At 39.8% G+C, this 14430-nt stretch overlaps 1 protein-coding gene across 1 annotated transcript in view; it reads left to right on the forward strand.

Moving 5' to 3' along the window:
- Positions 1–14430, forward strand: part of LOC128694942 (dual oxidase 2-like) — a 142454-nt gene that overhangs the window by 59861 nt on the left and 68163 nt on the right. The window contains exons 7-10 of the mRNA XM_070094358.1: positions 2493–2613; positions 4836–4952; positions 9033–9143; positions 10779–10981. Coding sequence (XP_069950459.1) covers positions 2493–2613; positions 4836–4952; positions 9033–9143; positions 10779–10981 — 552 coding nt within the window. The remainder of the gene's footprint in view (positions 1–2492; positions 2614–4835; positions 4953–9032; positions 9144–10778; positions 10982–14430) is intronic.

The raw sequence follows: 14430 nt of genomic DNA on the forward strand, positions 1-14430 counted from the left end.
TGTGTGGGTGTGTGTGGGTGTGGGTGTCTGTGTATGTGTGTGAGTGTATCTGTGTTTCATATATTTTTTCAACAAGTCGGCCGTCTCCCACCGAGGCAGGGTGACTCAAAAAGAAAGAAAAAATCTCCAAAAGGAAATGCTTTCATTATCATTCAACACTGTCACCTCACACATAATCACTGTCTTTGCAGAGGCGCCCAGATAAAACAGTTTACAAGCATATATAAGGATATATAACATATCCTTCCAAACTGCCAATATCCTGAACCCCTCCTTTAGAGTGCAGGCATTGTACTTCCCATTTCCAGTACTCAAGTCCGGCTATATAAAAATAACCGGTTTCCCTGAACCCCATCACTAAATATTATCCTGCTCACACTCCAACAGCTCGTCAGGTCTCAAAAACCATTCGTCTCCATTCACTCCTGTCTAACACGCTCACGCACGCTTGCTGGAATTCCAAGCCCCTCGCCCACAAAACCTCCTTTACCCTTTCCCTCCAACCTTTTTGACAACGACCCCTACCCCGCCTTTCTTCCTCTACAAATTTATACGCACTCCATGTCATTCTACTTTGATCCATTCTCTCTAAATGACCAAACCACCTCAACAACCCCTTTTCAGCCCTCTGACTAATACTTTTAGTAACTCAACACCTCTTCCTATATATATATATATATATATATATATATATATATATATATATATATATATATATATATATATATATATATATATATATATATAGGCGAGTGGCGCATTGAGGAATATGTGGAGGCAAAATGTTATCTATGGAGGCAAAGAAGGGAATATATGAAACTATAGTAGTACCAACACTCTTATGTGGGTGTGAAGCTTGGGTTGTGAATGCTGCAGCGAGGAAGCGGTTGGAGGCAGTTAAGATGTCCTGTCTAAGGGCAAAAAATTCGGAGTGTGGAAATTAGGAGAAGGTGTGGAGTTAATAAAAGTATTAGTCAGAGGGCTGAAGAGAGGTTGTTGAGGTGGTTTGGTCATTTAGAGAGAATGGATCAAAGTAGAATGACATGGAGAGCGTATAAATCTGTAGGGGAAGGAAGGCGGAGTAGGGGACGTCCTCGAAAAGGTTGGAGGGAGGGGGTAAAGGAGGTGTTGTGGGCGAGAGAGCTGGACTTCCAGCAAGCGTGCATGAGCGTGTTAGATGGGAGTGAATGGAGACGAATGATATTTGGGCCCTGACGAGCTGTTGGAGTGTGAGCAGGGTAATATTTAGTGAAGGGATTCAGGGAAACCGGTTATTTTATATAACCGGACTTCAGTAGTGGAAATGGGAAGTACAATGCCTGCACACTAAAGGAGGGGTTTGGGATATTGGCAGTTTAGAGGGATATGTGTATTTTATACGTATATACTTCTAAACTGTTGTATTCTGAGCACCTCTTCAAAAACAGTGATTATGCGTGAGTGAGGTGAAAGTGTTGAATGATGATGAAAGCATTTTCTTTTTGTGGATTTTCTTTCTTTTTGGGTCACCCTGCCTCGGTGGGAGACGGCCGATTTGTTGAAATATATATATATATATATATATATATATATATATATATATATATATATATATATATATATATATATATATATATATATATATATATATATATATATATATATATAATATGCAAAACAGCCACTGTGAAAGAATAGTGCTCTCGTGACTTCTCACATTATCAAGGAACATAGTTCCTTGATAATGTGAGAAGTTACAAAAGCCCTTGGAATTTCACTATTCTTTCACAGTGGCTGTTTTACATATTCTGATATCACCTGTTTGCTGTGATATTTTCAAAACATCTTGTCAACGCGCTCGTGTGTGTGTGTGTGCGCGCGCGCGCACGCGTGTATATTATATATATATATATATATATATATATATATATATATATATATATATATATATATATATATATATATATATATATATATATATATATATATATATAGGGCCGAATAGGTAAAACTGGTCAATTAGCAACAACTCATTTAAGTCCTTTCTAAAAATTTCTCTTATAATTTTAAAGATATATATTTTTTATGTTACTGTGAAGATTAATAATTTTGTACCAAAAGAACCTTAGAAAACTTACCTGACCTTATTATAACAAGCGCAGTTTAATTTAGCCTAATCCAGCTAAATATATTTTAGATAAGTTTACAATAATTTAATAATAAACACAACGAAATATTTTTTTTGTTAGGTTCAGAATGATTTTTTGCGAAATTACTGCATACACAAATTATCGCTTGTCTTATTCTCCATGAAGAGCGTTGCTATTTAAGCCAAAATCGAAAGTTTTACCTATTCGACACGACATAGATATATAAAAAGTTGCATGTAGGCAACCTACAAATCTAAATGGAAAATGGAAAGTAATCCCCATTTATATTACCTGTAGGAGACCTGCAGGTGTGTCGCTGTATATCTGTGGTGTTCGGGATAATCATCTCATTGTATATTTCAGCTTGGTGAAGGATTCCCAGCACAGAACACACAGCGTCTGCCCATGGCCAACCCACCGCCCCCAACCAACCACTCCGATTACGTCAGTAGAAGTTACACTGCTCCTGTTGACAGATTCTTCAGTGAGTTACTGTCTAACATTGTATGTTAATTTATTTCTCGAAGTACTAAACCCATGTGAGTTATTCAGAGGCATATTTCGCAGGATCCGGTTTCGTGGTGGGTCTTTGCTTTAATATGTAGCAACATACATGCAGCTAGACTTGAAAATTTACATAAGAGCAGCGACGTTCATCCTAGGATGTCTACGTTCCTCAGGAATTCTAAACATTAGGAAACAACTTAGTATTTCAGGCATCAGAGATCGTGTCACTGAAAGAAATGCTTTCGTTGATGTTAATTTGATCACGCAAACTAATTCAAACCCTTGCATAGAAGCCATCCAGACTTTCTTCAGCACTGGTGAACACTCTTTCAAATGGATCATAAAATTTGTAACTGACCTGGAAGCGAATCAGATACATGCAACTCTTCCCCGGACCATTGAAAATTACCTCTATAATGACCACCATCTCTCACTTTATACCCAAATAAATCTTATTCAGCCACAAAGCTTCGTCTTGAAGCCAAGCAAGATTTCTTTAGATGTACTATATTGATGCCCTAGCCATATAACTCTTCCATAAATTATGTTGATGACTCTGTTCAGCAGTTCACTGGTGCAACTGGCAGTGCCGTTGTTAGCATGCAGAGTGATGGCTCCCATACAGAAATTGGAGCACACAACAACAATTGGGCTTCTACCCTTCAACTGAACTCCTACCACTCAAATGCGGCCTTGTATCTAAAGATGACACCTTAATTGCAACTGGTTCTCTATCATCTATAAATGCTCTTAACTCCATGAGCATCAATTTCTGGCATACTTGCGTCAGAAGCATGACAGGTGCAAGCGTCGTAGGATTGTAAACAGTGAAGCCAAGTTACACCTGTGGATTCCATCTCGTTTTGGTCTTCAGATAAATAATAAAACTGAAGAACTGCCTATGATGGAGCAGCTTACAACCCTGTGGTATCACTTAGCAGTCAGAGAACAATAATACGAATAGAACTTCAGTTGTGCTTTATTGTCTTGAGACTGACGAAACTGACACCTGTCAATGCATCTATCATCATTATATCACGGAAGAGGAGCTACATGTCAATGGTGCATCAAACAAAATCAATAGACTTGGATGCCATTACCGTCAGGCTCTGGCTAGGTTACGAGCATTTCTGGGAGGTTGCATCACTAGCTGATGCAAACATAACTTAATATAAACTTTGCCAGATGAACTATTGTCACACCCTTCATCATTATGCGTTGGAACGTCAAAGTATTTCACTGACAGTGGCATATTACCAGCCATCCTGGAAAAATGCCCTGTCTTCGCGTATTATAAATAATAACCACTTAAACCATACACAAATCGATCATACCTTGCGAAAATAGTATAAATGATACAAAACCGCGTAAAATACATTGTAATGTTTTTTTGGTGGTTGAAGTCACACCTGTATTAGCAGCTCATTATGACTGTAACCAGAGTATGAACTTGTAAATGATTTATTACCACTGGAACTTACTTAGGTACCATTACAATGGGGTCCAGTCCCTGGACCCATTATGTGCCTTTGCAGTATATTGACTAGCTCCCACGGGATGGGTATGGGGTGAATAATAAACCTATTGAACTAACTGCCTGAAATGGAGTTCCTCGAGCGTTTGGAATAGAATAATTGTAAAGGGGCATCTAGAACAGAGTATCAGGAACCTAGTATCAGGAACGAAGTATCAGGAACGAAGTATCAGCACCGGAAAATCTGCACTGGAGTCCTGTGAAATGGCGCTTTGAATACAGAGTTTGGAATGTAGTTCCGTTGTACATATATCCATATGTATAACGGAATATTTGTAATAGGTAGATGGGAAAGTCTCTAATGAATTCTTTGGAATAGAATATTTGGGATGGAGGTATTGGAATGGTGCCTGAGACTGCATGCCTGGAAAAAAAAACTCTTGGAATGAAACGCTTTGAATGAAACACTTGGAATGAAACGCTTGGAATGAAGCGTTTAGAATGCACTGTCTGATGTTGTGTGTAAAGTGAATAGCAAAGAGGGAAAAGCCGTACCACTGCTTACAGACGACTACCAGCATACGAACCTCACTCATGTGGGTCATGTAGCACAGGGTATGGTGAAGGCAATCCTCCGTCCGCTGATCGAGAGACAGACACGAAACCTTACTCTATTCACTTATGTTACTCGGTAGATCGTAATATTCTGTTTTCTCCCTTCACAGAACTGGGGAATCCAAGAGGGAACGAGAACCCCTTCTTGCTCACCTTCGGCATCTTCTGGTTCAGATGGCACAACAGGATAGCTACGTATCTACATCAAGAATTCTCGGAGTGGTCAGGTAAGTAGAGGCCTAAAATGATCATCTTTTCAACTAATATATATATATATATATATATATATATATATATATATATATATATATATATATATATATATATATATATATATATATATATATGTCGTGCCGAATATGTAAAACTGGTCAATTAGCAAGAACTCATTTAAAATTAAGTCCTTTCTGAAATTTTCTCTTATACGTTTAAAGATATATTTTTTTCATTAATGTTAATGTAAAAATTTTTAATTTTGCACCACAAGAACCTTAGAAAACTTACCTAACCTTATTATAACAAGAACAATTTATTTTAGCCTAACCCAACTAAATATATTTTAAATACGTTTACAATAATTTAGTGCTAAACAAACACAATCAAATATATTTTTTTCGTTAGGTTCAGAATGATTTTGGCGAAATTGTTGCATACACAAATTTTCACTTGTCCTATATGGCAAGATGAGCGTTGCTATTTAAGCCAAGATCGCAAGTTCTGCCTATTAGGCACGACATATATATATATATATATATACACACATATATATTCAATCACTGTCTTGCCAGAAGTGTGCCAACATTACGGCTCAGATAACCTTCCGAACTACATCTTCACCTCTCCTCCAGGCACCGTACGTTCCAACTCCAGGACTCAAGTCTGGCTAACTGGTTTCCCGGAATCTCTTCATAAGAGTCACTTTATTCTCACCTCCTAGTCATCCTATTTTGCTCCAATCCCTCCCTACGTGTCCTACCCTGCCCAACTTCTGTGAGACAAGATGTCTCCACTGTCTGTTTGGGGCTGAGATACCTAGTTGTGCTAATTCCCGATATCCATGTCCTGGTTTGGGATTCTTGGCTGTGTGAGTGAGCACATGGTAGAGTTCCCAGATGAATACCTGAACCAGGGGAAAGATACGCTTGACTTACAAGCTGAAGAAGTGAGAGTCAGGAAGGACTTTGTCCAGAGCGTTTGTAGGAGACGGAGCCAGAGGCTCTGTTGTCAATGAGGACTTGGGTTCCTGCCCCACCCCACCCCGCCTCTCTCTCTCTCTCTCTCTCTCTCTCTCTCTCTCTCTCTCTCTCTCTCTCTCGGTGGCAGCTGGAGGTGTTAGATATTAGTGGAGGCTGGTCTCCAGTGTGCCTAGTACCCATTGGCCTTATCATTTCCCTGTAAACTGACTCCTCAAGGTGCTGGTGAGGAGCTCTTGATCTAGGAAATTGGATCTATGCTCCAATTCCGTGAATTAAACCTGAATGCCTTCCAAACCCCCCTCTACGCAGGCGCTGTATAATCCCTACGGGTTTAGCGCTCCCCCATAATAATCCTTGTAAACTGAATCCCCCTCTAATATTAATATTAATCTTCCAGAATTGTGTCCACTAATAAGATTTTATAAAATAATTAAATTGGTGTTCTACAGGGTGTTTCTAAATGATGGACTAAATTTGAAAGCATGTTGCTTTGAAATTGGTTCAGATATTTTGAAACGCCTTTTATATTTATTAGTGTCAGAGTTTTATTCACTTTAACCCACGATTGTTAATAATCATATTATAATTTATTTTGAAAGTGCTGTATGGGCCCTTTATATATATATATATATATATATATATATATATATATATATATATATATATATATATATATATATATATATATATATATATATATATATATATATATATATATATATATATATACAGTGGACCCTCGAATTTCATAATCCCTTTTCTATGTGTAAAACTATAGTTATCCTCTATAAAATGTATTTTTTGTTTATATTTCCCATAAGAAAAATGTAAATCCAATTAATCCATTCCAGACACCCAAAAATATTAAAAAAAAGTACATTTTATGGAGAATATAGTTTTACATTCAGAAAAGGGGTCATATATATATATATATATATATATATATATATATATATATATATATATATATATATATATATATATATATATTAATAAATAATTATATAAAGAAGTACATCTGTATATATGAAGGATTGTAGAGATTGTACGTGAGAATTATATTTGTGATACCGAGAAAATATTGCTGCTTGATTGTTTAAATTCCATAAAACGGAATAGTAAGAACGGGGAGGAAGAGGACTAGGACAGGATGGAGGGATAGGTAGAACCAGGGTAGGAGAGGGATGGGGAGGACTGTGGCAGGATACTGGGAGGGTAACGACTGTGGTGGGTTAGAGGGATAGAAAGGACTGGGAGAAGACAGAGGAAGACGGAAGAACTGTGGTAGGATTGAGGTGAAGGACCGGGGTAGGATAGACGGATGGGGAGGACTGCTATAGGACAGAGTAGTGAAAAGGTTGTAGGTGGTCTAGAAGAGAGAGAGAGAGAGAGAGAGAGAGAGAGAGAGAGAGAGAGAGAGAGAGGGAGGGAGGGGGAGAGAGGGGGAGAGAGGGGGAGAGAGGGGGAGAGAGAGGTAGGTAGGTCAAGTGACCTGACCACTTTGGATAGAATCTGAGGCAATGGTTTTCGCGCCATAGTAACAATTTCCAAATGTTAGCAATAAAATTATTATAACTGCTCTTACCAACCAGTGACACAAAAATGATTATAACTCAAATATAGCCATGTAATTCAAGAAATGTCATAAATAAATAATTTAAACCCAGTTTCAGAGTGAGCAACCTAAAATTACTTTTATACAGAAAAATATCTGAAAATGTATAAACACGCAAAGTTACTACTCATATTAACTTTGCAAAGTTAGTACACGTATTAACTCTACGTATTAACACTCATATTAACATTGCGTGTTTATACAATTGCAGATTTATTAAGCATTGACCGCAGCGTATGTACAGTGATTACAGAAGAAAAATTAACCCAGTGATTATAGGAGAAAATTAACCCAGGATAACGCAATACAACTAGATGCTAGTATTTATTGGTATTGTAGTTCATAGGTTTGTATCTGTAAGGTGATCCAAAAGAAAGGAAACACATTTACCATCATTCATTCACTGACTGTCTTGCCAGAAGCGTGCTGACATCACAGCTCAAATAGCTCTCCGAACCGTAACATCCCCTAGACTCCTCTTTCAGAGTGCAGACACTGTACTTCCTACCTCCAGAACTCGAGTCCGACTAATCGGTTTCCAAGATTCCCTCCCGACCAAAGCCGGATTAAGATTTTGTAGGCTGGACTACAGGTAGAGTGAGGCCCATGATATTTTCAAAAGGAAAAAAAAAAATAAATATTAAGTTTATTTTTACAAGGCTAACCACAATTAAAATTCATACATTTACTTCACGTAATTTTTTGGAAATTGTTAGTTGCTGAGAACATCTCTGGAGGCGGAGGCCCCTGGGTTGCAGCCCTTAAAACCCATGTCTTTATCCGGTCCTGACCACGACAAGTTTAATAAAAACCTCTCGGTATAAACCATGATGGAGATACCGACAAATAAAACGCACATGGAAGAGAGGAGCTTACGACGACGTTTCGGTCCGACTTGGACCATTTACGAAGTCGAACCGAACCGTCGTCGTATGTTCCTCTCTTCTATGTGCGGGTTATTTGTGTACTATTTAAAGAGACACGTGACCAAACACTAGGACACATTGGAAAACTTTTCTGTCCTGGGATACCTGATCACGGTCCCAGGACCGAAATGTTTTTATAATATGTCTTAGTGGTTGTTCAAGTATCTTTCTAAATTTGCAGCATCTTGTCTCCACCTTCGCCTAGCGCTCATATAAGCCTCTAGCGCTCAAACCTGATAAATCCACTACCTACCTACCTACCTACCTACCTACCTCTTTCACCTACTTCCTTCCTCTAATCTTTTCTAGGACGGCTCATAGCCCTTTTTCCCTCCACCCTAGATTAACTAATATATAATTATAATATATAACTTTAGATTATAGCTAACGTTTTCATAATAAAACCCATCTGAACAAATTTTATGCAAGTCTATCATCAGGTAGGCCGCTATGCATGTTAAAACATTTAAAATCCGGATTTTTCTGTATAGGCTCTACCGTATGCTCTATAATGAAACAAATCACCATAAGCTCTACTGAATGTTTTATATGATGAAAACAATGTTTCAGACGAGCGAGTATATAATGAGGCGAGGAAATGGGTAATAGCTACCTACCAGGCTGTTGTTTACTATGACTGGCTCCCCAAGTATATCCGCACTGAGGCCCCACCTTACCAAGGTAAGTGTATACGTGTGTACATCGACACCATGCCTAACCCTTCTAGGGTAGGGTAGGTGCCTGAGCCTGAGCCTTTAGCTCATAAGACTCATTCCCATTTGCCCCCTTGGGGCGGGGATGGTAGACCAGAGAGGCCTAGCTTGTGGCTAGGCCTGGGGACAGTTGGTCCCAAAGATGAGGTACTTGTGCCTCCTCCCATGGGAGACTTAGGTCTCAGACACTCCCTCAAGAGGGAGCCAAGGCCGGGCCACCACTTGGAAAAGGCCCGGGCCGGGAGAATACCGGCTAATCTTTAATAATAATAATAAATACGTGTGTACATTTTATATATATATATATATATATATATATATATATATATATATATATATATATATATATATATATATATATATATATATATATATATATATATATATTATGTGTGTGTTTTACCTAACTCTGTTTACCTAGCTTACCTCTTGGGTTCTTAACTCCAATCTCCTGGGTTGTCTTAAACTTCATCTCTCCTGAAAGGATCTGTTTCTGTTACATTTGCTACTGAAACTGTTAATGTCTGTGTTCTTCCAGTCATAAAGTTGGTACAGTGTTCCTCGAGAGCATGTGTTCTTTGATAGCTAGTGTTCCTTGATAGTCAGTGTTTCTTGATAGCTAAGGTTCCTTTATAGCCAGTGTTCCTTGATAGCTAAGGTTCCTTGATAGCTAGTGTTCCTTGATAGCTAGTGTTCCTTGATAGCTAGTGTTCCTTGATAGCCAGTGTTCCTTGATATCCAGTATTCCTTGATAGCTAGTGCTCCTTGATAGCTAGTGTTCTTTGATAGCCAGTGTTCCTTGATAGCTAGTGTTCCTTGAGAGCCAGTGTTCCTTGATAGCTAGTGCTCCTTGATAGCTAGTGTTCTTTGATAGCCGTGTTCCTTGATAGCCAGTGTTCCTTGATGGCCAGTGTTCCTTGAGAGCCAGTGTTCCTTAATAGCTAGTGCTCGATAGCTAGTGTTCTTTGATAGCCAGTACTCTTTGATGGCTAGTGCTTCTTGATAGCTAATGCTTCTTGATAGCTAGTGCTTCTTGATTGCTAGTGTTCCTTGATAGCCAGTGTTCCTTGATAGTGTTCCTTGATAGCCAGTGTTCCTTGATAGCCAGTGTTCCTTGATAGCCAGTGTTCCTTGATAGTGTTCCTTGATAGCTAGTGTTCCTTGATATTGTTCCTTGATAGTGTTCCTTGATAGCTAGTGCTCCTTGGCAGCTTCTGATTTAAGTTGCTTCAGTTTCACAATAGGGGAACTAATGGAAGATAATAGAGAAATCCTAATTCCATTTTATCTCTTTCACTCTCATTTTTTATTATTCTGAATTATTTGTGTTAATTATTATTGTCATGGGATCTCTAAACCCATAAGGATTATACATAACTTCCTTGTTAAGAAATGCTTAATCCAATGATGGAAGCCAAGAAATAAACAACGGTAATTATTCAGCTGAATTTACATTCGTTTATAGATTATTTACTGTATATCATTTTTGGTAATTTATATAGTAATTTGAACCACAAAATATAATAATTAAATTAACTATTAGGAGGAAGATTATGGAATAAATAGGTTAAAGAGGAAAAGCCTGAATTGAACAAACTTGCAGGTTACAAGGCGACGACGGATCCACAAGTGAGCCACATCTTCCAGTCAGCTGCTATGAGGTTCGGGCATACGTTAGTGACCTCAGGAGTATACCTGCGAGACCGCAGGGACGAAGGCTGTCGCACAGTTCCTTTCTCTCTGGTGTCTGGGCAGAACCATGCGCAAGGGGGAGTCAGGACATGCAACTCGTTTTGGAGATCCCCAGTAAGTGAGAGGTGACGCAAGGGGTGAGATAAAAGAGAGAGATGGATGATGAGAGGAATTTGTGGTGTACCTGGAGTTTACCTGGAGAGAGTTCCGGGGGTCAACGCCCCCGCGGCCCGGTCTGTGACCAGGCCTCCTGGTGGATCAGAGCCTGATCAACCAGGCTGTTGCTGCTGGCTGCACGCAAACCAACGTACGAGCCACAGCCCGGCTGATCCGGAACTGACTTTAGGTGCTTGTCCAGTGCCAGCTTGAAGACTGCCAGGGGTCTGTTGGTAATCCCCCTTATGTGTGCTGGGAGGCAGTTGAACAGTCTCGGGCCCCTGACACTTATTGTATGGTCTCTTAACGTGCTAGTGACACCCCTGCTTTTCATTGGGGGGATGGTGCATCGTCTGCCAAGTCTTTTGCTTTCGTAGTGAGTGATTCTCGTGTGCAAGTTCGGTACTAGTCCCTCTAGGATTTTCCAGGTGTATATAATCATGTATCTCTCCCTCCTGCGTTCCAGGGAATACAGGTTTAGGAACCTCAAGCGCTCCCAATAATTGAGGTGTTTTATCTCCGTTATGCGCGCCGTGAAAGTTCTCTGTACATTTTCTAGGTCGGCAATTTCACCTGCCTTGAAAGGTGCTGTTAGTGTGCAGCAATATTCCAGCCTAGATAGAACAAGTGACCTGAAGAGTGTCATCATGGGCTTGGCCTCCCTAGTTTTGAAGGTTCTCATTATCCATCCTGTCATTTTTCTAGCAGATGCGATTGATACAATGTTATGGTCCTTGAAGGTGAGATCCTCCGACATGATCACTCCCAGGTCTTTGACGTTGGTGTTTCGCTCTATTTTGTGGCCAGAATTTGTTTTGTACTCTGATGAAGATTTAATTTCCTCATGTTTACCATATCTGAGTAATTGAAATTTCTCATCGTTGAACTTCATATTGTTTTCTGCAGCCCACTGAAAGATTTGGTTGATGTCCGCCTGGAGCTTTGCAGTGTCTGCAATGGAAGACACTGTCATGCAGATTCGGGTGTCATCTGCAAAGGAAGACACGGTGCTGTGGCTGACATCCTTGTCTATGTCGGATATGAGGATGAGGAACAAGATGGGAGCGAGTACTGTGCCTTGTGGAACAGAGCTTTTCACCGTAGCTGCCTCGGACTTTACTCTGTTGACGACTACTCTCTGTGTTCTGTTAGTGAGGAAATTATAGATCCATCGACCGACTTTTCCTGTTATTCCTTTAGCACGCATTTTGTGCGCTATTACGCCATGGTCACACTTGTCGAAGGCTTTTGCAAAGTCTGTATATATTACATCTGCATTCTTTTTGTCTTCTAGTGCATTTAGGACCTTGTCGTAGTGATCCAATAGTTGAGACAGACAAGAGCGACCTGTTCTAAACCCATGTTGCCCTGGGTTGTGTAACTGATGGGTTTCTAGATGGGTGGTGATCTTGCTTCTTAGGACCCTTTCAAAGATTTTTATGATATGGGATGTTAGTGCTATTGGTCTGTAGTTCTTTGCTGTTGCTTTACTGCCCCCTTTGTGGAGTGGGGCTATGTCTGTTGTTTTTAGTAACTGTGGGACGACCCCCGTGTCCATGCTCCCTCTCCATAGGATGGAAAAGGCTCGTGATAGGGGCTTCTTGCAGTTCTTGATGAACACAGAGTTCCATGAGTCTGGCCCTGGGGCAGAGTGCATGGGCATGTCATTTATCGCCTGTTCGAAGTCATTTGGCGTCAGGATAACATCGGATAGGCTTGTGTTCATCAAATTTTGTGGCTCTCTCATAAAAAATTCATTTTGATCTTCGACTCTCAGTCTGGTTAGCGGCTTGCTAAAAACTGAGTCATATTGGGATTTGAGTAGTTCACTCATTTCCTTGCTGTCATCCGTGTAGGACCCATCTTGTTGAAGTAGGGGCCCAATACTGGACGTTGTTCTCGATTTTGATTTGGCATAGGAGAAGAAATACTTTGGGTTTCTTTCGATTTCATTTATGGCTTTTAGTTCTTCCCGCGATTCCTGACTCCTAAAGGATTCTTTTAGCTTAAGTTCGATGCTTGCTATTTCTCTGACCAGTGTCTCCCTACGCATTTCAGATATATTGACCTCTTTTAGCCGCTCTGTTATTCTTTTCCGTCGCCTGTAAAGGGAGCGCCTGTCTCTTTCTGTTTTACATCTACTCCTCCTTTTTCTTAGAGGAATAAGCCTTGTGCATACATCGAGTGCCACCGAGTTAATCTGTTCTAGGCATAAGTTGGGGTCTGTGCTGCTTAGTATATCTTCCCAGCTTATATCGGTTAGGACTTGGTAAGGAAGAATGGAAACTATTTCGAACATCCTGAGGAGACTCTTGCAAACAAAACAGCCATTGTGCATCTCGTATTCACTTGACAGCGAGAGCTACAATACTTAATACGATGCACAATTTCACTTAACACCTAGGGTATCCACCATTGTCATGAATAGCCTAGCCTCGTACCTCCAGCTTCTGCAGGTCGTGGAAGGCAACTCGTCTCTCGACTAGACCCGTCATGGATGACCATAATGCCTAGGCTTGATAGTGGCTCTCTTTGCACTGCAAATCATTATTGTAATTACACACTGTAAACTACCTATCTACAACATGTCAATCACATCGTAAACTTGCAAAGAAATAAAAATTTGAATTTGAACATCGTGATGTGTATTTCTCTTAGCGTATATAAGCCGAGAGTGTTCTCGTTAGGTTTTGACCCTAATCCCATCTTTTCCCTTTCCTCCTGTTCATTAACATGATATTTCAGCATTCATCAACACAGTGACTTTAATGTTACGTACAAGACAAGCTGTTCTAAGGGTTCCCAACCTGGTTCTGTTCTGTTAACAACAGCAAGACTGTTATTACTCTTCACTACGGGTAACCAACAGTAGTATCCACCTTGAATGTACCCTTCTCAATCATTAGTTCCAGTTAATGACTCAGGACAAGTCTGTGAGGTGTCGCTTTCTCTGAGAGTGACAACACCTCTCAGACCTCTTCACTTCTTCCTATTCCTCTGAAGATATATGCGTAAGAACTCGACAGCGCATAGGTTTTATTTCCTATTTTCACTCTGGTATTTTTTCATATTTGCAATCACGCGTTTTTATTGTTTTTTTTTCCTTAATGACTCTCATTTGGAAGAGGTTCTCTCGACAAGTGGGCAATAGATAAATCAAATCATCTGACCAAATGAAAGCCCCTGGCCAGCTTCACGGGAAAGCACAAAATCCTTAGTGGGTCATATAGCACCTGTGGAATGGGAGGCATTCAGGTTTGGTCTGAGGATGGGGAGTGTAGTTTTAGGTCCATAAGTCATTTAGCAGCATCAAGGTATCCTTCCTTGAAGGAGTCTCTGGCCTACATCTTGCTCAAAGATCACTCATTTTCCTTGAAGTATGTCATTAAATATAATAAAAAATACTG

This window comes from Cherax quadricarinatus, chromosome 45, assembly GCF_038502225.1.
Source record: "Cherax quadricarinatus isolate ZL_2023a chromosome 45, ASM3850222v1, whole genome shotgun sequence".
NCBI lineage: Eukaryota > Metazoa > Arthropoda > Malacostraca > Decapoda > Parastacidae > Cherax > Cherax quadricarinatus.